We start from the raw sequence: 23,108 nt of genomic DNA on the forward strand, positions 1-23,108 counted from the left end.
GGAGCAGAGGCAGCTTCCTTCTGCTGTCTTCCTGGAGGCCACTTTTGGAACTGGTGCTGGGATAAGTGCTTTGCTGGGGTGGGAAAGGGTGGGAGAGCAAGATTTAGATGACGCTTGGACCTTCCCAGGTCCTCAGAGTCACAGCATAGGTGAGATGTGTCTGGTGCTTGGGTTTCCTTCCAGGCACAAAGCTTGGGGCTTTCCTGTGTGACCTGTGGGGTTGGACATCCCTGTGGTGGATGTTTGGGTAGTTTGGTGGCAAAGTGCTGCTCTGGTAGCTATGGGGTGTGTGATGCAGGCTTGGAACAGGGATGAGCTGAGGCTGGAGTGGGAACATGGGTGGTCCATCTCTCCCCTCTTGTCTTGGCAGGGGAGTCTGTGTCGGTGATCAAACATGCCGACCCCATCCCTGACCCCCGGGCTGTCAACCAGGACAAGAAGAACATGCTTTTCTCTGTAAGTCCCTTACACCTTTCTCCACCTCTCCTGTGGTTTTCCAAAGTGCAGAGGCTGGTGGATGTGGGAGATCTCTGAGCAGACGAAGGGAGTGCATGCATAACAGCTGAATCCATAAAAAGAGCCCCAAATCCATAAAAATAAGAACCTTCTTCATTTGGATTCCATTTGGGCTGTGGCACATAAGGCCTTTAAATACCTTGGGCAATCTCAGAGCTCTTTTTTTTTCCGTCAAGTGGGATGCATTATGGATGGGGAGGACGTTTGTGGTTGAGCCTGGAGCTATTGCAAATTTGGGTTTCCTCCTTTCTCATGTTCTCCTCAGGCAGAAGTCATGTCCTCGAGGGGTTACAGCTCTCAAGAAGGGCTCTCCTGCTCCTTAGGGTGGGTTTATATAAAACCCAAGATGTCCCATTTTCCACTTAACCAAAATCTCATGTTCTCCTTTCACAAAGAGCAACCCTTTTCCCTTCCCAAACCGAGAGGTTTCATGCCCACATATCCCCTCCTGTCCTTTCCTCCCTTCCCAGGGCACCAACATTGCAGCTGGGAAGGCCGTAGGGATCGTTATCGCAACAGGGGTGTACACCGAGATCGGGAAGATCCGAAACCAGATGGTGGAGACCGAGCCTGAGAAGACGCCCTTGCAGCAGAAGCTGGACGAGTTCAGCCAGCAGCTCTCCAAAGTGATCTTCCTGGTGTGCATCGCCGTCTGGGTCATCAACATCAGCCACTTCAGCGACCCCGTGCACGGCGGCTCCTGGTTTCGGGGCGCCATTTACTATTTCAAGATCTCGGTGGCGCTGGCGGTGGCCGCCATCCCCGAGGGCCTCCCGGCCGTCATCACCACCTGCCTGGCGCTGGGCACGCGCCGCATGGCCAGGAAGAACGCCATCGTCAGGAGCCTGCCCTCGGTGGAGACCCTGGGCTGCACCTCCGTCATCTGCTCCGACAAGACCGGCACCCTCACCACCAACCAGATGTCCGTGTGCCGGGTGAGAGCGGGGCTGGGGCCACGGGTGCAGGGCGGGTGCTGAAGTGTTGGACTGAGCCCTTTTCTGGTCCTGAGATGGGGCAGCTGAGAGGCCTTTTAAAAACTTTTATTCCACTTTCAGTTTCCTGAGAAGGGTGAGGCGATACAGATGCTATAATTCACGCCATCGCAATCAGAAGACAATTATTTCCTAATTACAAGCATTTATTGGTCTATCAAGCATTTCTTGTCCTATCTTGCCACACCATGCTGTAAATGACTTAAAGCTAATAATCTAAAACTACCCCTTGGTGGGTCCTACTACAATGCATCTTTCACAGTTCTATTTCTCTTAAGTATGCATTCTTATTTGCAAGGCCATCCTTTGAAACTCGTTTTTAGTTCTATTTCTCTCTCAACAATGTCTGTCCTATTCCATGGCATTTCTAAGTCAGCATTTCTTATCTCAAGGTTTGCATATGGATGCACACTGTGTGAGCCTTCTGTCAGGCCCTGAGAATTCTCTCCAAATCCATTTCCCACACTTCAGAGCACCCCATCCTGTGATGATGGGCTCTGTATCCTCACCAGAGCTGTGTCATGGTGGCAGTGTGGGGGTTTATTAGCAGGGAGGAGGGTTTATAGGAAGCCCTGAGGTCCTCCTGGCCAGGGTCAATAAGGATCAGGGCTTCTCTTGGCTTGGGGGTAATTAGAAAACTCACTTTTACCAGCACACCATTGTGGAAGTGCTGTGTTGCAGTCTCATTTCAGGGGTCACTTTCCAGGGAATGTTTCTTCGTGCTGGGATGTGGCACTGAGACAGAGCTCCTGGAGATGCTGATGCAATCAGCCTCCTCTGCCCTCTTCCTGTTTTTAACCTAACCAGTGAGAAATTCTGGACCATGCAAAATTACAAAGCCTGGACCTATGAAAACCATTTCTGATGGAGGGAGCCCTGGGGTGGTTTGGTGAAGAGTTTGAAGGTTCCTCATCTACCAGAGAGTTTTGCTCCCACATAAGTGGCCGTGTGGAGAGGTGACTTATTAGGAAAGCCTGGACCATCTGAGTGCTTCTCAGTTTTCCCATTAATCCATGAGTGTCAGGAAAGCTTTTTACATGCCTTTGGCGTGTCGTTTTTATAGGAGAACCTTGGAAAATGTGTTGCTTTGGGAAAAAAAGGACCTGGCCAACATCCCTCCTCTCTGACACGCAGATAGTGTGATGGGAAGCTGTGACAGTTTTGCAAAGTAGCCACAGGCTTTGGCCGCTGGTTAGCTCAGCACAAACTGCAGAGGAGTGGAAATGTCTGGTGTTTCTGCCCTGTGAGGGACACAGAACAAGACAGGGCTGGAACAAAGCAGGGACCAGACTGCCCATGACTTGCATGAGGAGGGGGTTCCCACCAGCCCCATTTTCAGAGCCGGTGATGCAGCAAAGCAAGGGCAGGGTGACCCCAGTGCTGAGGGTCTCCTGAGCTCTGCCCACTGCAGGAGGAGAAGGAGGAGTGACCCAAACACTTCCTACCAGCAGGTTTGCTCTTTGAGCTTGGCACAAAGTGCCACCAAGTGTGGCACAGTCAGGAGAGTCAGGATGGTGGTACCGAGGCAGGGAGAGGGACAGAGTGGGGCAGTGGCATGCCAGGGTTTTGGCATCAATTGTCATTTTGGCTCATCAGAATGAGCCCAGCAACTCTGAAAAAAAAAAAAAAAAAGCAATTGAAAAGTCAAAGTATGCTCCAGCCCATCTCCCCATAATCCTGTTCCAATATCTGTTTGTTCACTTGGCTGGATCCTGGCTCCCAGGGCACAGTCCTGGGAGAAGGGCTGGCCCCAGCACCCAGAGCCAGGGCTGTTAATGTTTCAGGGACAGGGATTCCCGTGCTGACGTGGGCAGGACGGGGCTGTGCTGGCCCTGGGAGTGGCAGGTGGGTAAATATTTGTGCTGGGCAGCTGTTGGTGTGCCCAGGACATGCTCCTGTGCCAAGCAGCCAGCTCTGCCGTGGGGCTGAACAGCCAGCAAACCCAATCAATAACCTGGGAAAATGTATTAATTGAGTGTGGTTTCATTAAGTTGCCCATTAACAGGGTGAGGGCAGCTGCTGAGCTGCTGAGCAGGGCCTGCTCACTGTCTCAGGCTGGCATCAGCTCTGTGAGCTCTGCAGTGACTCTTGGAAGGCTTCAGGTCTGGTGTCAGAGCCTCAGCTGGGTTTTGAGAGCTGTGCCATGTCTCTGGGGACCCCCAGTTCTGGGGTCTCGTGGCCAGGGTGCTGTCTGAGCCAGGACACACCCAGTGGTCAGCAGGGATGAACCTGTGTCCCTCAGAGCCACCCAAAATGAGGGGCTTTGTGCTGGGGACTTCCTGGGGACTTTGTGATCCTGTCCACCCAGGATGGCCGAGGCTTTGGTGGTTTTGCTCTGACCTCCAGTCCACCCAAGGTTACAGTGACAAAGCCCCAAACCCACTTAGTAAATCAGAGTAAACCTGTGTTTTGTGTCACAGCTGGGGCTCTCTGAGATCTCCATCTCCCCCAGGGCAGGAGGAGCCAGGAGCAGCCTCCTCCCCACCATTCAATAACCATGGAGCTGGGAGCAGTGGGAGCCTGGCAGGAGGAGAAGGGACATGGAAGCATCACAGCTTTCACTGCTCTCACAGTTTAAATCACTCTCTTAAAGCTTGCAGCAGCCTTTTATGCATGCTACCTTAATTTTACAGCAAGGTGGCACTTGAAAATCAGGACCCAACGTGGAGATGTGGGCTCGGGGGAGGGGGAATGATGCTGGCACCCCATGTCTGGGAGGAGATGATTAGTGATATTTGGCTGTCTGAGATGGCTGCTGGCGTTTTGGGGGACAGAAGCACAAAGGGGTTTATTTTCCACAAACCTTGTAGCAGAGCCTGGATGTGCCAGCTCCCATCCCTGGTGCAGCAGCCCAGGAGCTGTGTGGGCACTGTTTGCTGTGCAATCTCCAGGGCACCGTGCCTTGGCTCAGCACTGTGGTTTGTCTAAACCTGTCACTGATTACTGGGGGACCTGGCTGGGGGTCCCCAGGGGCTGTGCCAGTTGCCAGTGGGTGCCTGTTGGCTGGGGCTGCTTCCAGTGCAGGAGGAAAATGATGCTGATCCATGGCTTGGTTGATGGAATAGTGACTGATGGTTACAGCTCTTACAGTTTCAGACAGCAATCCTGCCTTGCCTCCATGAGTAGTTCTTTTAAAGGCACTACAGAAAATACAGAGTAGTGCAGATAAATCCTTCACACCGACAAGCCCACAGCTGCTGCCATGTGCTGCTCCAGGGCTGGTGCACCCACAAGTGCCCTTTGCTTCCAGAAATACCCAGCAGCAGCATCCAGCTGTGTGATACAGCACCAGGCTGGGCAGGACCCACGGGACAGGGGAGGAAGAGTGATGCTGGAACCCTCTGGGAGAAGGGTGCACTCTTTGTGAGCATGTCATTACATTTTCCTTCCAGCCTCTCTGTTCATTAAAACCCCAAATCACTGGCATGGCTTTAAAGGGTTGAGGGCAGGGGAAGCCCTGGGGTGCTGCTGGCTCTGTTCCCCTGGCTGGAGCTGCTGCTCCCTGTGCAGAACAAGAGGTTGGGCAGCCCCTCTGTGAGCCTGACTTGTCAGCAGCCCCCAGCTGAGCTGCAGCATTCCCACCTCCTTCTATTCCTCCTAATATTATTTATATTATTTTTGTGATGGAAACTTTAGTTCTGCTCTTAACTGCTTAAGACACAGCTATTTCCTCTGGACTGTTTCCACTGCCCACAAACCTGCCCACTTCTCAGCCTGGAAACCTGACAAAACACCGACAGGCTGAGGGAGCTGGGCTGCTCAGCCTGGAGGAGAGGAGGCTCCAGGGAGAGCCTAGAGCCCTGTGCAGTGCCTGAAGGGGCTCCAGGAGAGCTGGAGAGGGACTGGGGACAGGGGATGGAGCAACAGGACAAGGGGAATGGCTTTAAACTGAAGGAGGAGAGATTTAGATTCGATTTGAGGAAGGAATTCTTCCTATGAAGGTGGGCAGGCCCTGGCAGAGGTGCCCAGAGCAGCTGTGGCTGCCCCTGGATCCCTGGCAGTGCCCAAGGCCAGGCTGGACAGGGCTGGAGCAGCCTGGGACAGTGGAAGGTGTCCCTGCCATGGCAGGAGGGTGGGATGAGATGAGCTCTAATGTCCCTTTCACCCCAAATCATTCTGTGACCCTCTGATCACACCAAAACCCTGCAAACACCTCTGCAGTGCCCTGGCTGCCCCCATGCTTGGCCAGTCACGCAAGCTGGGAGCAGCAGGAAATTTGATATAACCTCTGGTTGCTGTGGGTTATGTAGCACCTTTTTTGAAAAGGCATGGAAAAATAAAGGGCTTGGAATGTTGTGGGTTTTTTATTTCCCTTTTCCCCTTTTTAATAAGAAAGACGCTATTGTGAAAGCAATAATTGTTTTGTAGCCATGGGCATTTGAAAACAAACAGGCCCATATCAGGCACAGCCATCAGTGGCTGGGGTGGGTGCTTTCAGCTTTTTCAGAAATGAGTCTGGTTGGTGTTTCAGGAGTCCATTTTCTGAAGAGGCCAGGAGATTTTGGCTCTCTGGAAGGCTGATGGTGTTGGATATGGGTGCTTAGCCTTTGAATGTTCCTTTTGATGTTGTGTCAGACTGGGTGTCTTACCTGAGGTTCTGGGTCTGTCATCTCTGGGGGGTTGTTACCAAAGGAAATAGGTTTTCTTTATTGAGTTTACACCCAGCTGCCTCCAGGGGACCCGGGCCACCTCTTCTGCAGCACTTTGGCTCAATATTTTCTTCAGAACATTTCAGGGATGCTGATGGGCCTTCATGATGGGCCCTGGGAAAGGAGCTGAGGGCACTGATGCCTTGTGAAGGCTGCTAGAACAGACACTGGGCAGAGTTAAAGAATAAAGTTTATTTATTAAAAGGCCTCCATGGATCCACCTTGGGCAGCACCAGAGCCCAGCCAGGGCTGCACCCAAGATGAAGCAAAATGGTCCCAAAATGGACAAATGGTCATGGAGTCTCTCACTTTTATAAGTTCTGCTCCATCTGCATATTGGAGTTAATTGTCCAATTCCAGCTTTAGGTTATGCAGTCCCATCCTTCCTGTTTTTCTCTCTTCAGCCCACATTGTTTATGCTCTTGGGCCTGAGATTTGGATCATTTGTCCTTGGTCCCCAGCTGGAGAAGGAATTGTTTTGTCTCCCTGCACTGTGCAGAGAGCTCACCATCCTTTAATATGAAGCTCAGACCCACACACTAAAGCAGCACAGAATGTGAAAAATAGAAAAGCTAAAACCTGAGGCACGGGCATTAGCCCAGGATAGGGCTCATGGATATCTGCAAACAGCTGGGAAGCCATGGTGAGGTTGTTTTAGGCTCAGAGTTATTCACACTGGAGATCTGTGCTTTGAACCTGCTCCTTTGATTTACCTAATCCTGTAAAACAGGGAGGTGAGAAAACCTCCCTGGGGTGTCCTGGTGCTGGACATGCTGGCAGTGTGTGCTCCCCTGAACGTGCCCTTTATTGCTTGGCTTGGCCCTAAGCTCATACCTGGGGACGCCTCCTGTGTGGGGGAGGCTCCACCTGCCAACGTGGCTGCATTGATGAGGTGTCCTTGTCTTATTAGCAATAATTAATAATAATAGCAAGCTCACCTCTGTTTGTTGCCAGAGGAAACGTGGAAGGCACAGAAGTGGGTGGTAAGTGGAGCTGCTGCATCTCTGGTGCTGAGTGATGCCTGCTGATTCCTCCAGCATCTGTTGCTTCCCTCTCCTGGGGAACAACACAAATAACCGGAGGGGAAATAAATAGAGAAAAAACAATTATTTTGAGACAGGTTGGAGTGGAACAGTTTTCCCTGCACTTGCTTTCTGGAGGCACTCAGCAAGTTCATGGAGCTGAGGAGAGCAGCACTTCTCTGCATCCTAATTAAATCCTGGCTTCTCCCTGCAGCCAGGGAAATGCATTTGCCAAAGCAGTTTTATTTATTTATTTACATATTTACGTATTTATTATGTTGCTTTTTTACTTCAGTGTGGGTCATTAATAACAAAGAGCAGAAACAAGCATCTCTGAACTCTCTCCTCGGCCAGGGTCAGGCCCTGCTCTTGTTCCCAGGGATGCTGCCCTCAAAGGTGGGCTGTGCTGAGAAGGACAAGGGGGGACTGGGAGAGCTTGGGGAGAGGGGAATTTTAATTTTATTTCAGAGTTTGAGGGATTTGTCTCATTATAGCAGCAAAAGAGAAACTGGAAGGATTTTGAAAGGCAAAAATCACTAAAAATAGAGTGTGGGGGACTTTTCTTGCTCACTGGGGTTTTATTGCTGAGCTGAGCTGTGATCCCAGTAAGGCACAAGGCTGGTGGCTGAGAGGTGGCTGGGAAGGGGTGGCAGGGACAGCCACCCCTGCTCAGATCCTGCCCTGCAGAGGCTTTCCAGGGCAGGAGTGGAAACCTTGACCCAGCTCCTCCTCTGCTCCAAGAAAAACACAGGCACCTTCTTAGGAGCAGGCTCAGCATCTCTTGTCTCCTAGGGAAAGAAAGAGCTGGAGGAGGCAAACATGGAAAAGGCAGAGGAGAGCTGGAAGGATTTGGGGACAGCCAGGAGCTGTGGCTGAGCAGGGATGGGCCAGAGCCTGGTGCCAGCAGGGCTGTGACTGGGACAGTACCAGCTGCTGGGTTTCCAGGCTGGGCACGAGGCTTGTGCCAAAAATTTGCTGCCTAATGCTGTGTTTCCACCTCTCTCCCTGGCAGATGTTCATCATGGAGAAGGTGGAGGGCACCCAGTGCAGCCTGCACGAGTTCAGCATCACCGGCTCCACCTACGCCCCCGAGGGACAGATGTGAGTGAGGTCCCCTCCCCTCCCCGGGGACACTGGGTGGCCCTGGGCTGGCAGCAGAGTTGGGGCAGGGTGGCAGGGTCAGGGCTGGGGAGAAAGGAGGGGTTTCCACGGTGGTTGGCAGTCCTGCCCATGGGGATACCCACTGGGTGATTGACTGTACCCTGCTGTTCACGGGGAGCAGGGCAGTGCTGTCCCTGTCCCCCGCTGGATTTGGGTGCTGCTCACCCTGGCTCTGCCTTCCCACTCCTCAGCAGAGGGGCTTCCACACACTTGGCTCTCCCTTGGTTAGCAATCCCAATAAAACAAGGCCACCTGTGAGCCAGAGAAGATGCCAAATGTGGGCATGGTGATGAAGGAGGCTTTTTGCAGCAGCAGGTGACTCTCCGTGGTTCTGGAGCCTGCAGTTTTGCTGTTGACTAGTGACTGACTAGGATGCAGGGCAGGCAGCTTGTCTAGGAGCCACCAGCAATGCTCAGGGAGGCTTGCAAGTGGCTCAAACCCCACAAGGAAAGAGCTCCCCGAGCCCTGTGCCCACAGCAGGGATGGCTCCCATGGCTGGTGTGCCCAGGGCATGATCCTGCTGATGGCAGGGGTTGTCTCAGGGCAGACATGAGCTTTGCAGAGCTGCAGCTGAGGGCAGGGAGGGGAATCTGGGGGCTTTTCTCTGAAGTGTCATCACACACATGGGGTTTTCTGCTGTTGTTTTTGTTTATTCCTGTTCTTTGGAAGAAGGTGATGTCCCCCAGTGTGGCAAAGTCTAGGAAGAAGGCAAATGAGAAGCTCAGCTGGTGGTGGGAGCACTCTGCTCCCCTTTGCTTTGCTCAATGATCCCAGACAGATTTGTCAGCCTGGTCCCTTCTGCTCATCTGTGGAGCAGCTGTAATTCATCTCAGCCACAGACTAAATTTCATGAATATTTATAGAGCCAATTTGATCCTTGGCTAGGAATCTCCATTAAAAACTGAGCCAAGTCATAAGCTGGTGTCAATCAGTGCATTTCAGCTAAAACTGAGGAAGACCTGGGGGCTGAACTTCTGCCTGCCAACCTCTGAAGCTCAGTCCCCTATCCTCTGGGGGCTGCATTCAGGGCCATTCTGTTGGTCTGCAACAATTTGTGTTGTTCTTGAGTTTTGCTTTAGCCCCATCCTTGTATTGTGTATTAAGAGGGATGTGTGGGCTTGCTGAGAGACCCCCCCCTTCCCCCAGGGCTTGTGGCACTGAAAGGCTTGTTTGCTTTAAGCTGGCCTTGGCAGGGGGATATTTCCTGCAGGACCCTGGGTTTGCTCACACAGCACCCAGCAGCAGCACCTTTGCTGATGTTTTCCCAGCACATGGGGCTGACCCTGCAGGCACTGCTGACAATGGGGCTGTAACCTCCCATCCCTTCCCAGCAATACCCAGGGGATCCCATGCTGCAAAAGCCACGCTTGCTGTGTCTGCAGCTCCCTCCTCCACCCACTGTCCCCTCCTGTGAGCCCAGGGCCAGGCAGCCTCTCTGGGCAGGAGCAGTGGATCTCCCTTCCCACTCACAGCCCAGTCTGGCTTCGTCTCCCTCAGCAAACAGATTTTTCAGATTTTCTTGGCTGCTCCGTGTTTTCCGCTCCCGAGCTGTAACAAGGGCTCCAAAATGTTCTTTCCATTAGGAACCAACAGTGGAATAAGCTGATCCTAGTAAATGCCTGACAAATTATTTTTCCAGCCAGCAGATGACCGGCTGGGTTTACACAGCTCTAACCTGCAGTTACCTCTGCTGGAACCAGGATAATTTTTTATTTCCTTCAAAACCACTGCTACCATTCCTACCACCAGGCGAGGAGAAGCTTCTGGCTTGCCTGGAGTGCTTAGGGCTGCTCCTTTCCATAGCAAAGAGCTGCTATTTAGGAAGCAAAGATCACAGTTCAGCACTTGCTTGGAATCAGTCACAGCAGTGCAGCTGTTAAAGCTCTCTGCTGCTCCTAAATGCTCCCTTGGGTTCCCTCTGGAGTGTGAAACAGCATCACAGGGAGGAGAAGGGACTTGCTGTTGCTTCCACAGCTCCTCTCCATTCAAAGCAAATGGAAAACCCTGAGGGGGTGGATGTTAACCTGAATTTCTTTGCCCCTTTTCTGGTCCATCACCTTCATCATCAGCCTGTGAGCAGCCCCTGCTTGCTCCTTTGAACTCCTCTGCAGCCCCCATTCTTCTGGGCCACTTCCAGAATTTATTTGCCTCCTGTGATCTTTTATTTGCAATTTAGTGCCGCCCCATTTAATAAAGTACAAAATATGAACCCAAGGATTTATTGCCAGCACTGGTGCTTTAACTGGGCTTTTGATTCCCCTTTTGCAAGAATGGTATGTAGGCTATCTATGCCCCTAGAAGGGATGTTTAGGGTGAGCCAAGGGTATGTGGAGGTGTGAGCTGGTGTGAGGCTGTTGGGTTGTTTTCTGCCCGCAGCCTGAAGGACGAGCAGCCGGTGCAGTGCGGGCAGTACGACGGGCTGGTGGAGCTGGCCACCATCTGTGCCCTCTGCAATGACTCCTCGCTGGACTACAATGAGGTGTGGGGGCACCAGGGCCAGGATGGGGTGGGGGGATGCTCTTGCTGTGCTTCAGAGCAAAGCCAGTAGAGTTTGTCCCTTGGGATCCCCTTCCCTGGCTTCAGCTCATCCCAAGGGGATGCTCTGGTGTGGTGGGTGGCAGCATCCTTGGGGGCAGCAGCAGCATGTAGAGGATGTGCTCTAAGGCTTAAGCTCTTTTTTTCTGCCCTCTAGTCCAAAAAAGTCTATGAGAAGGTGGGGGAAGCCACTGAAACAGCCCTGACGTGCTTGGTGGAGAAGATGAATGTCTTCAACACAGATCTCAGCAAACTCTCCAAGGTGGAGAGAGCCAACGCCTGCAATTCAGTGAGTGGGGAGAAGCCCCTGTGAGCTACAGCACTGAGGGACAGGAGGGAGAGGAGGGACTCAGGACGTCTGATATTTGGGCAAATAAACACTTGCAATGATCTAAGGGACTGATTTGGCACAAGGCTGCAATTTCCAGGCTCTCATGGTGAGCTGTTTTTGGAGCTGTGGCCCTGGGGGGGCTGATGCCAGGGCCTTGAGGACCAACGTATGTGGAGCTTTGGAGGTGATTCCTGAGGCTCCAACTCGGTCCAGTCCCTGCTCAGGCAGGAGAGACCCTCTAAATGATAGCCTCAGCTCTGGCTGCAGATGGGGAAGTTTGGAGTTATCTCTAGGTGCCCAGTTTGCACTGAGCAGTCACCCTTCAGCATGAGCCAAACCCTATTCCCCAGAGCCTTGCCTGCCCCAGTGACATTTGCTTCTTGGAAGCCTCTGTTTTTGAGATGAAAGTATCTTGTGCTGGCTATTCCCCTACTCCAGTGTCTCCCTGTCCTCCTGGGTGAAAACATGCTTTATTTTGGATCTGTATTTCCTCTGCTTTAAATCTTACAATGTCTTTCCTTGCTCAGAGGGCTCTCTGTTCCAGCATTTTTCCCCAGGATAGATCTGTGCAGGTTGTAATAAAACTCCTGACTTTTTTCTGATACAGAAATCTTGTAAGCCCTGTCCCATCTTTCCCGGCTCTTGTGGCTGCCTTTCTCCTCCACCCCAGGGCTCAGCAGGGCTGTCAGCCAAGGCAGAGAGCAGCAGCATCCCTGGCATGTCCTGCTCAGCCCCGTGCTGTTCCTGCAGGTGATCAAGCAGCTGATGAGGAAGGAGTGCACCCTGGAGTTCTCCCGGGACCGCAAGTCCATGTCCGTGTACTGCACTCCCAGCGGGCCTGGCAGCAACTCTGCGGGCAGCAAGATGTTTGTCAAGGTAGGGGTGGCACCTGCAGGGCCACCAGCCTCACACCCAGCAGCACCTGGCCCTTGCTGCACAGGGCTGTGCTGATGCTCTGCAGCTCCTCTCGCACTCTGGGGAATGTGAGAGGAGCTGCAGAGCATTCCCTGCAGCTCTGGAGGAAACTCTGAGCTGCCTGGGGATCCAAGATCCAGCAGGTAGGCTGGTGGGGTCGGGGGAGTTTTTGCCATGTTGATTAGGGAAGAAAGGGGGTGAGATGCTTTAGAGAGGGGCTGAGTGTGCTGGTGCTGGGCCAAGGGAGAGCGGAAGTAGTGCAGAATTTGGGCACTTGCTTTTATTAAAGGCTTGGACCCTCTGGATGCCAGTAATACCCAAAGGATGATATCCAGTTTTCCACTGTAGCCAGAAATAAAATAGTGCTTCACAGGGCATTTTCTTCCCAAGAGAGGACATGCGGTGGAATTTCTCCCCGCTGACTCTGAGAAGATTTGGATATTGTTATTCCCACTGGGAGATTATCTGGGTAGGTGAACTCTGCCCTCCAGGTCAGGCTGGGACCCTCCGAAGCCTCTGATCTGTGTCCCTGGGTGAGCTTTTTAAGAGGTGCAATAGAAGGATTGCAAGTTTAATATAAAAGAGTAATATCAGTGTCCTTTGTAAGGTCAGAAGGGCTGGGGTGAGAGGCTGGGATGCTGAAGGACATGTTTTCCTGAATTGCAAAGGCATCACAAGCATCTGCTGAGTATCCCGCATTTTTTCCCTCACAGATTTACAGCCCTTATCCCCAGGTCGGAGGAGAGATCTGTGGGGCAGGAGTGTTTTGGGAGGATATATGGGTTTTTCAGGAGTCAGCTGGCTCTCCAGCAGATCCTGCTCTTGGTGACCTGGCCTGGGTTCATGCTCCGGGGTGTGATCCCGGTGTGCTCGGTTGGAGGCTGCCATCTAGTGCCCTGAGCCACAGGGCCGGATGCGTGCTGGAATTTTGGGGAGATCTCCTCTGCCTTTGCCCAAACTTGGTGCCTTCCCTCGCTCTGGCACTTCCTGAGATCCCCCAGCTTCACTCCAGCCCCTGAGCCCCCTCTCCTCCGCAGGGAGCCCCGGAAAGCGTCATCGAGCGCTGCACCCACGTCCGCGTGGGCACCGCCAAGGTGCCGCTGACCGCCCCGGTGCGGGACAAGATCCTGGGCAGGATCCGGGACTGGGGCATGGGCATGGACACCCTGCGCTGCCTGGCCCTGGCCACCCACGACTCGCCCGCCCGCAGGGACACCATGCAGCTGCATGACTCCGCTGCCTTCGTGCGCTACGAGGTACGGCGCCGCAGCCTTGGCCGGGAGCTGTCTGCCTCCTTCCCAGGGTTGCCCCTCGTACTCCCAGCTGTCCCAGCAGTGTTTGCCCTCTGGGTTCTCTGTGGGCAGTGTGGGCTCGTCTCCTCTGCAAATCTCAGGGGCTGATCTGAAAGGATAACAAGCCCCATCTCACTGAGCATGTTTTCCTATGGAGTGGCTGCTGAGAGGGCCTTGGAGACCATTGTGAGGATGAGGAGGAGGGGAGTAAAGAAAAAGCGTGTGAGGAGGAGCAGAGGGGATGGGAGTATCCCACTGGATTTGGGCTGTAGAGTGCATCCGTGGGGCAGTTGGTAGGAAACCTCTTGGAAGTTTCTTCCCAGGGGAAATCCCTGTGAAGCCCAGAGTGGTCACAGCAGCAGCGGGGAAGTGGATGCATCCCAAGGGGTTAATGTGGGTCTGGGGTGTGTTCCTCCCACCCAGAACAACCTGACCTTTGTGGGCTGTGTGGGGATGCTGGACCCTCCCCGCAAAGAGGTCACCTCCTCCATCGAGATGTGCCGCAAGGCCGGCATTCGCGTCATCATGATCACCGGTGACAACAAGGGCACGGCGGTGGCCATCTGCCGCCGGATCAGCATCTTCTCCGAGACCGAGGACGTGTCTGGCAAGGCCTACACGGGCCGGGAGTTCGATGAGCTGCCCCCCGAGGCGCAGCGCCAGGCGTGCCGGGAGGCGCGGTGCTTCGCCCGCGTGGAGCCGGCGCACAAGTCCCGCATCGTCGAGTACCTGCAGTCCTTCAATGAGATCACGGCCATGGTGAGCCCTCAGCCCAGCCCCTGTCCCCTCCTCCCCGCCCTGCCCAGTCCCTGGCACACCTAAGCACGCTTTGTGCAGACAGGTGATGGCGTCAATGACGCTCCGGCCCTGAAGAAGGCAGAGATTGGCATCGCCATGGGGTCGGGCACGGCCGTTGCCAAGTCAGCTGCTGAGATGGTGCTCTCTGATGACAACTTCTCCACCATCGTGTCGGCCGTGGAGGAGGGCAGAGCCATCTACAGCAACATGAAGCAGTTCATCCGCTATCTCATCTCCTCCAACGTCGGGGAGGTCGTTTGGTGAGAGCCTCCCATGCCGGGCACCATGCTGCAGTGGGGGGACACATCCCCTGGGGCAGGGGACCTGCAGTCGGCAGCATGTAGTGCCCAAACTGGTAATCCCAGGCACCATGTTTCATTCCCCAAGGACAGGGAGATTTTTATTTTTTTTTGTAGTTTTACAATCCTGCCATCCTGCAGGACCTGTTCTGTCAAAGTACTGCCCACTTAAGCTCATGCCTGATCTGGGTGCAGATATTTGTGCACAGGCTGCTGTCACCCAGTCACAGCTATCCCTGCCCATGCCCATTCATCCCAGTCCTCAGCAACATCAGCACAACCTTGGGATCACTTGGGCATCCTTTGCCCTTGCATTTCAGCATGGGTGTTTGTGCTGGGAATGGGAACCTTTGTAGTCTGGGGACATCAGTAGTTGGGTTGCAACTGCAAAGCAAATTTCAATAGCAACAGAAACAGATTTTAGCTGCAAAATTCAGTGCTGGGCTTCAGGTTCCTTATTAGGAGCTGTGGGTTGGTCTGCAGGACTTGCGGTGGATATTCAGTTTGGGGCTTTGGATCCAGATGCTCTCTCCCCCTTGCATGACACAGAACCTTGACTACCCAGAGCTTGTCTAATTTCACATCTCTTGTTTTTTTCCCTCCAGTATCTTCCTGACAGCCATCCTGGGCTTGCCTGAGGCCCTCATCCCTGTGCAGCTGCTGTGGGTGAACCTGGTGACAGACGGGCTGCCGGCCACCGCGCTGGGCTTCAACCCACCCGACCTGGACATCATGGAGAAGCAGCCCCGCAACCCCAAGGAGCCACTCATCAGTGGCTGGCTCTTCTTCCGCTACCTGGCTGTTGGAGGTGGGCGCTGCCGGGCTGGGTGGGCACTCTGAGGTGTGCCTGGGGTGTCCTGGGTGGGGTCCCTCTCCGGGTGCTGGGGTAAGGGTGTCTCTCTTGGCCACAGTGTACGTGGGCCTGGCCACGGTGGGCGCAGCGACCTGGTGGTTCCTGTACGACGCCGAGGGACCGCAGGTGTCCTTCCATCAGCTGGTGAGTCAGGAGGGGAACGGGCTGACAGCTGGGGCAGATGGGTGAGGCTGTGCATTCACGTGTTGGGGTCTTTCATCTGTCTTTCCTCTGTGTTGGTTGCAGCATTCTCAGATTCCTAGTGGAGAAGACAGTAATTTAAAACAGAAGCAAATTCTCTCCCTCGGGCTGTTTCCAGCCTTGCTTCTGTGAGCCACCAGCATGGTAGTGAAAGTTTCAGATTCAGAAAGATTCAGAGAAGCTGAAAGCAGCTTCTGTGCTTCATCCCTTATTGGAAGGGATCTGTTCTTATGTTACATTACTATAGCTAATGTGAAAACTGCAGGGTAGGGGGAAAGCAGGTGCTACCACATACCAATGGCATGTGCAATGCAAGATGGATTTCTGATGGAGACACGTGTGTGCTCAAACTCCTTCCAACTGCACCTGAGAGCCTCAAAGCCACTGTCCAGCCATACCTAAGGAGGACAGGGAGACACTGGAGTAGGAGAGTAGCCAGCACAAGACATTTTCATGTCAAAAATAGATGTTTCCAAGGCCCAACCCCAAGAGAAGCTGGGTCACTGTATCAGTTTATTGGTGGGATATTTAACAGCAGCACAGTTCATCCCGTGCCCCCCAACCAGTCGACTCTTCCTCCTCTCTCCTGCCTTTTCTGCTGCTCTGCCATGTATTTACCAGCAGTTTCCTGTGCTGACAGAGGAACTTCATGAGGTGCACTGAGGACAACCCCATCTTCGAAGGAATTGACTGTGAGATCTTCGAGTCACGATACCCAACGACGATGGCTCTGTCTGTGCTGGTGACAATCGAAATGTGCAATGCTCTGAACAGGTGTGCTGGCCACAGGGCTGCTCTCTTTGCTCTGTGCATGACTGATTTTGTCTCTTTGGGTGTCTGTGGGTGGGGTGAGGGCTTTGCTTTGGCTCACCAGAGCCATTCAGAGCACCCTCGCAGGGGATCACTGGGTTTTCCATAGAGAAACTCCTCCAAGGCAGTGTGCTGTAGCTGAGAGCAGTGAAGGAAGAGCTGGATCTGCATTCATTAGTGATTTGGTCATTAATAATCAGCCCTAATTCACGCATTGCTGGTTGTATCCACATCCAGTTTGCAGCAAAGCCTGAAGATGAACAGCCTGGAAAAGGAAGGATATAGCATATGGCCTTGCATGTTAGAGGGAAATGAAATTCCCAGCATGGGGAGGTGTGGGGAGGTTTCTGGAGCTAACGTGGTCCCCTCACTTTCACAGTGTCTCTGAGAACCAGTCGCTGCTGCGGATGCCACCGTGGCTCAACATCTGGCTGCTGGGGGCCATCATCATGTCCATGGCTCTGCACTTCCTCATCCTCTATGTCAAGCCCATGCCTGTGAGTGCCCTCTGTCACCTCCCTGTGCCTTCTGTGGACAAGGACATCCTTGGAGCAATCTTTGGGTTGGGAAATTTCTGGAATGGCTGTTCCCAGAAGGTGCCCTCAGGGCCAGGTCCCATGGCTCAACCCAGCATGGAAAATAGGAGTCATTCTGCCCCAAGAGCCAGGAGTACAAAACTCTCCCTATGGGCAATGCAAAGGCTCTGGATATCTCCAGAAGGTGGTTCAGTCCTTTAGGAATTGTCTCCTTTGCTAGGCTGAGGATGCCTTGGTTGATGCCCAAATGTGCTCAAGATGAAGTATGTTTGTGTAGCCAGGACATTGCATTGTCCCTTGTCACCTGCTAGGCACCTGTGACCACATAAACACACAGTCCTACTTGTGCCTCACTTTCCCCATCTGCAGGAGAGGTGAAGACCATCATTTTTTACTCATCTTGGCCGAGGTCCACCTTGCCAATCCTTGAAGAAATCCTCCTGTTTGGGCTGTCCCTCTTTATACCAGGGATGACCCTCTCTCAACCATTGCCATACGACAACGTGACCCTTAAAACAACAAAATATCCCACCTGCTTCCCTAGTGACATGTCCAATCCTTTCCCCCCTGCAGCTCATCTTCCAGGTGACCCCCCTGAGCTGGCCACAGTGGGTGGTTGTGATGAAGATCTCCCTGCCTGTGATCCTGCTGGACGAAGGACTCAAGTACCTTTCCCGCAACCACCTGGATGGTGAGCATGGTCTGCACCCCCCTGGGTTAGGGTGGCTCCGTGGCACTTTGCTTGGGGTTCCTGGTAGCTTTGTGGACATCTCTCTCTCCTCCTCTGCTCGTGTGGTGTCTGCACCTGCATGTTCACCCACCTTTGCTGTGCAAAGGGGTTTCTCCTGCTCCATTCCTTCCTGGTGCCACACCTGGCAGAGCAGTTGGTGATTACATCTGCTTGAAATGCTCCCTTTGGAGCTGGAGCATTAGATAAATCTGCCACAGGTTATTAATTCAACTCCTCTCGAACCTCCAGGAACTGGATCCCTTTGCTTATGAAGCAAAACAAACCAAATACTGATTTATAACAGAAATCCTTTCTTTTTTCCTCTCAGATTTCCACCCCTCTCTGTCCATCCTTATTTTGTGTTGGCAGCCTCTATGCTGTGATCAATTGAGAGCTGAGCACCTTAAAATCTGGTTTTGATGGGGCTGCCCTTGGCCAGCCCCTCTCAGGGTGCAATCCCTTGGCACAAGCAGAGGAGAAGCAGCTCCTGTGACACTGGAGCAGCAGTTCCCGTGTGCTCCTGGGCTCCATGCTGTAAATCACAGCATGCCTTTGGGCAGCCCTCCAAAGAGATGATAGCATCTTTCCTTTCATTTCTTGTAAAAGATGTTGCCGTGGGGGATATCTCAGCACTGAGTTAAGCCCACGGGTTTTCCCAGCAGTGGCTGCAGGTCCAAGGCTGCCGAGCAGTGCTGTGCCTGCCACAGGGGTGGCCCCTCTCCAGAAAATAGGATTTATTCATTTTTTGGGGTGAGCTTGCCCTGGCAGTCATAGCAGGGAGAAGAAGGGCAGGAAAGGCATTGTCCTTGCTCAGAGAAGCTCTGTGGGCAGATGAACAATCTGGATTTTTTTCCCCACCATCACCTTGCTCAAACTATCATTTCACCCCTTAGGCCACCTGTGTCATAACAAACCCCTCTTTTTCCCTTCATGCTGTAATAGCAATCCAGAATATCTGTGCAAAGCCACTCTTGCCTTTCTGGGCTGAATGCAGGTCTGGCCAGCCCTGTCAAGAAGGGCTCTGGGGCATTGTAACAGCTGTGTTTGGTTTTCATGGAGCAGGGCTTTGCAAGTACCTGGAAATATGGGACGGGAAAGTATTGCTGGCAGGAAATGATCACACACAGATCTCCCTTCCCATCAGTGCGTCCTGGTGTGCAGGTGGTGCTCATGTCAGCCTTTCTTCCTGTGTTGAGCTGATGCAGAAACTCAGAAATTGCTCAGTGAAACAGAGGCACAGGGCTCCTGTTTTTACAAACCAGACAGAAATTGTTTCTAGCCTGTTTTTATTGAATCGTTTCATCTCTCATCAGACACCCAAGTCTGTTTTATCCCACAATTACAAGCCTGTAGCAACAATTCTACAGCACAGCACTGGGCTGGGGTGTAGGAGAGCTGGTTAATGTTGCATCCCATGCATGCCCTTGGTCTTCACTTCACCATCTGTGGTCTGGGGCTGAGTCTGTCTTTCTCCCACACTTTGTATTTCTCTATAAAATCTCAGCACTGCTGGAGGAAGTGCTTTTCTTTGGCTCTGCCTGCACAGCTCCAAGCACAGTGAGATTTCTGGTAGGCACACGATCCTCTCAAGTGCCAGCACAGCAGCTCAGTTTTCTCCTCCCATGGCACACTCCCAATGTTTCAGGTTCTCTGAGCTTCCCTCATCCCCACAGTCATGGTGCTGCTGATGCTCACGGGTTGCTCTGTCTCATGGATCCAGGGTTTCCCATGCAGCTCTTCTATCCTGGCTGTGTGGCAAAATCACCATGCTTAAATCCTCAGACTTGAAAGAAGTAATTGAAACTCTTAATCTTCCTGATTCCTCTGGCCTTTAAAAAGGAAAGAAAAAAACCTACAAAAGCCACTTTTATATGTGGTCTTGTGATTTTTTTTGCCAGGCATGCTCAGGACAGTAAGACCCAAGTGGAGCGGGGAGCACCAGTTGAATACCTGCAAGACTCCAGAGCAAGGGTTGGCTTCCTTACGTGTCTCATCCCTGAATGCTCTACCCCTGGGCTTCCTGCAGTCTTGCCTGTGTGTGGTGGGGACCTGCTTGGAATGTGTCTGGGTGAACATGGCTTAGATATAGAACAGAGATACAATAATAGAGCCAAGAGACTCTACCCAGACAGGATCTCCTTTCCCACAGTGGTCTCTGTGTTTTGCTTCAAAATAAAGCCTAACAAGCCTGTGAAGTAGCTGTTTGATGGCAGTTTTGTCCAGGGGCCAGGCTAGCACTTGGTTTCTGCAAGATGATGCTTGGGAATGGTCTCCAGCATGGGACCTGCCAAGGGATGGCCAAGGGTGTTCAGCTGAGGAATGCAAATGTATAGCATGTATAGCATGCTGGAGTTCTGCTGATTCAGGGATTGCATGGAAAAGTTTCTCCTTTGATGAGATTTAGATAAGTTGTGTTTCCATTATGCTGGATTCTCCTTGTCCTTGAAGTGGCAGAAAGCTGAGACTCTTCAGTTCTCACTGTGGTCTCAGTGCTTTACATTCCTCTCCCCGTCTCTCTGCTCACTTCCAGCCTTTCATTTCACATCCTTTGCATATCTGGCTGTCTTCATTCCTCTCTGGCCCCTCTGAGGTTTCTGCTGTCTCGGTTTTGGGAGGTGATGTGAATCTGAGAGTGAGAAAACGTGCAGGGCTGAGGTTGGCTTTGTGTGAGCTGCAGATGTTCTGGTCAGCAATGTGGAGATGCTCTCAGGGGTCTGTCACATGCTGGCAGGCTTACAAGGGCTCATCATCCTCAGGTATCTCTTGCTGTAATATCTTTAATATTTTCCATACTCTATGCATTCAAGTGTTTGTTCTCTCAGAATCTGTGGCATGCAGGAGGAAGGTTTCCAGGCATTTGTGCCAAGGCCTTGCAGAAGTCTCTCTGTCTCTTTTCTAAGTGGTTCTCAAGAAGTATCAAATATAGGGAGGGCCCTGAGATAACCCCAGTGCTCACATTCCTCTGTGCACCATCAGCCCACTGCTGAGGCCACCCTGCTCCCCTCCTGCACTGTCCCTGCACCTCCTCATGTCCACCATCTCAAAGCAAGACCCTCACAGGTGCTGGAGTGGCTGCCGTGTTTGTTCTCAGCATGTTGAGCAGCAGGCCCTGTCTGGGTGCTGAGCATCACCATTTCTCACCTGTGCTGTGGAAAAAGTAGGGGCAAGATCACAAAGCAGGTGTTTTCTGCAACACAACTACATGCCTGCCCTGACAGCAGCAGGACCGCTGAAAAACGGGAGTTTGGATGTGCAGGAATTGACTTGGTGCCTTTTGTGGCATATTAGCATTTAGGCAGCTGTTTGTCCTTGTGCCCAGTGAGGGCAGCAGCCCCCGGGGTCATTTTGCAGGAGGTGCAATTTGGTGGCCACCCCACCCTGTTCCTGCTCCTCTCCCATGGGCAGCACCGTGCCCTGCAGTCTCCTGCCACTGCAGCTGATGTCCATGTGAGGTTGCTCTCTGGGGTGAGCATCTCCACCACTGAGGGAGCTTTGGCCCCTTCCCTGCAAAGCTGGCATCAGCTTTAGGCTTCAGCATCCTCCCAGAGTGGCTGGCAGAGGTGGCAGTGCAGTGACAAGTGCATCACACTCCCCGCCAGGGGCAGATGAAGCTCCGCATCTGAGACAACCCAAAATTTGCAGAGAACTAAATCCCCACGCTCTATCACAAAAAACCCTCCAGCATATAGCAAAAAGGAGCTGTTCACCCTCACTTTCCCCATGCACCTGGGTACGAGGGAACCTCCTGAAAGGCCCCCAGGAGCAGAGGAGCTGCTGCAGCTGCCCCTGTTCCCTGCAGAGGAGGCAGGCATCCCTGTCGTGGCACAGCAGAGCGGGGAGCGAGTGCCTGCGGCCGTGGCCTGCCCTTGTAGGGTAATCTGTGCGTGGAGCTACCTTGGCTGGGTGCTGGCAGAGGAATGTGTCCCCGTGGGCCAAATATTCCCTTGAGCTGTGGGATGCTCTGCAGGAGAGCAGCGCTGCACCTTCCAGTGCTGGAATATCCACACGGGATTTTACAGCTCTGCTGCCTTGCTTTTTGTTTTTATTTCCCCCTCTTGCCTTGCTTTTTGTTTTTATTTCCCCCTCTTGCCTTGCCTTTTGTTTTTATTTCCCCCTCTCTCCTGTTTTTCATATGTGTCCGTGTGTCGCGCTTTAGAAATGGAAGAGCAGAGGGAAGCTGCTGGTGTTGCTGCCCTGGTATTGCAAAGGGATGGGGGGACAATTTCCCTTTGGTTTTCTCCTGGGGCCCGGGGTCTCAGCTGAAGCTCAGGGTTCCCTGGTGTGACGGGGGAGATGTGCAGTTTTCAGAGCTACAAGGGCTGCAGCGTTTCCCTTGGTGAAGGAGGTGAGCTGGGCTGGCAGTGGGAGCCTGCATCCCTCCAGCAGCACCTTTTACAGGAGCCTGTTAAGGGAAGTCAGAAGCAGTATGGAAAAACCTCCTCAAAAGCCTCAGCTGTCCAGGGGGGAGCAGACCTTGGAGGAGCTGAGCTCACATTGTTTACCTGCTGGTTGGCAAGTGCTGAAGGGCTGTGACACCCCTGGTGTGAGGCAGCATCCAGAGGGACTGTGACCATCCCATCATCCCTGCAAACAGGTCCTACATCCCCCATGCTTCTGTCACCAGAAGGACAGACAGACACTGACATGCAGGGACCTGCAGATGTGGGGGCTGGACCCTTGGCTGATTGTAGGACTCTTGGAAACACCTGACTCACTCCATGCCAGGACTGTGTTGCTTTAGAGACCTGAGAGCAACTTTCTGAAGAGCATCCACTGTGGTTAAACACTTCAGCCATGTCCCCTTCCTGTCCCTGCCTGACACGTGCCATGGCATCCTCCTCCCTGTTTGCACAACCATGGGGTGATGTGTCTAGGGAAAGTGCCATGGTTGGCAAATTCCCACTGGTGTGTCACCTGGTGGGGACTGTTCAGCTGCTGGAGGAGAGGGAAGAGAGGCTGCTGCAGCGGGGAGGAGATTAATTGGATTATTGCAATGATATTTAGTACAATGCAGTTGCCAGCATTCCTGCCTTACACCAAAGCCTGCAGTGTCATCCAGAGGGATGCTGCCATCCCAGCAAACCATTTTATCCTAGGACACAAGGGCTGGGCTCTGCAGCCAGCACTGGAAAAAAAAATGTTGGCAAAAGTTGCAAAAAACCCTTTTGCCTCTGTCTTGCCTGTTATTTATTAATTCCCCTGAAAGCTGTCGGCACCAGGGCTGGCAGCAGGCGCGGAGCCTCGCGGGTAACCCCGGGCAGGACCCTTATTTATCAAGAGCACAGGAACAGCAGTCCCCAGTGAGATGTGTTTCATGATGTGTGCAGTGATGAAAGTTAGAAAATACAGTCAAAAGATTCATGATAATGGATTTTTTTAACTCTCCTTAGCAAGTGCTGCTTCTGGAGGTTTTTTTTTTTAAGGAAAAAGATGTGTTCTGGGTAAACCAAGCTACCCCAGGCTGGAGG

The 23,108-nt window shown here is 52.8% G+C and overlaps 1 protein-coding gene across 1 annotated transcript in view; it reads left to right on the plus strand.

The window, feature by feature from the left end:
• The window catches only part of ATP2A3 (ATPase sarcoplasmic/endoplasmic reticulum Ca2+ transporting 3), a 54,864-nt gene that overhangs the window by 26,121 nt on the left and 5,635 nt on the right, over positions 1–23,108 (plus strand). The window contains exons 7-20 of the mRNA XM_021550859.1: positions 371–456; positions 987–1,451; positions 8,192–8,280; positions 10,717–10,819; positions 11,033–11,164; positions 11,957–12,082; positions 13,159–13,377; positions 13,837–14,172; positions 14,251–14,471; positions 15,116–15,318; positions 15,422–15,507; positions 16,205–16,338; positions 16,754–16,871; positions 17,484–17,601. Of these exons, the coding sequence (XP_021406534.1) occupies positions 371–456; positions 987–1,451; positions 8,192–8,280; positions 10,717–10,819; positions 11,033–11,164; positions 11,957–12,082; positions 13,159–13,377; positions 13,837–14,172; positions 14,251–14,471; positions 15,116–15,318; positions 15,422–15,507; positions 16,205–16,338; positions 16,754–16,871; positions 17,484–17,601 (2,436 nt within the window). The remainder of the gene's footprint in view (positions 1–370; positions 457–986; positions 1,452–8,191; positions 8,281–10,716; positions 10,820–11,032; positions 11,165–11,956; positions 12,083–13,158; positions 13,378–13,836; positions 14,173–14,250; positions 14,472–15,115; positions 15,319–15,421; positions 15,508–16,204; positions 16,339–16,753; positions 16,872–17,483; positions 17,602–23,108) is intronic.

The sequence above is a fragment of the Lonchura striata genome, chromosome 20 (genome assembly GCF_046129695.1).
Source record: "Lonchura striata isolate bLonStr1 chromosome 20, bLonStr1.mat, whole genome shotgun sequence".
Taxonomy (NCBI): Eukaryota; Metazoa; Chordata; class Aves; order Passeriformes; family Estrildidae; genus Lonchura; species Lonchura striata.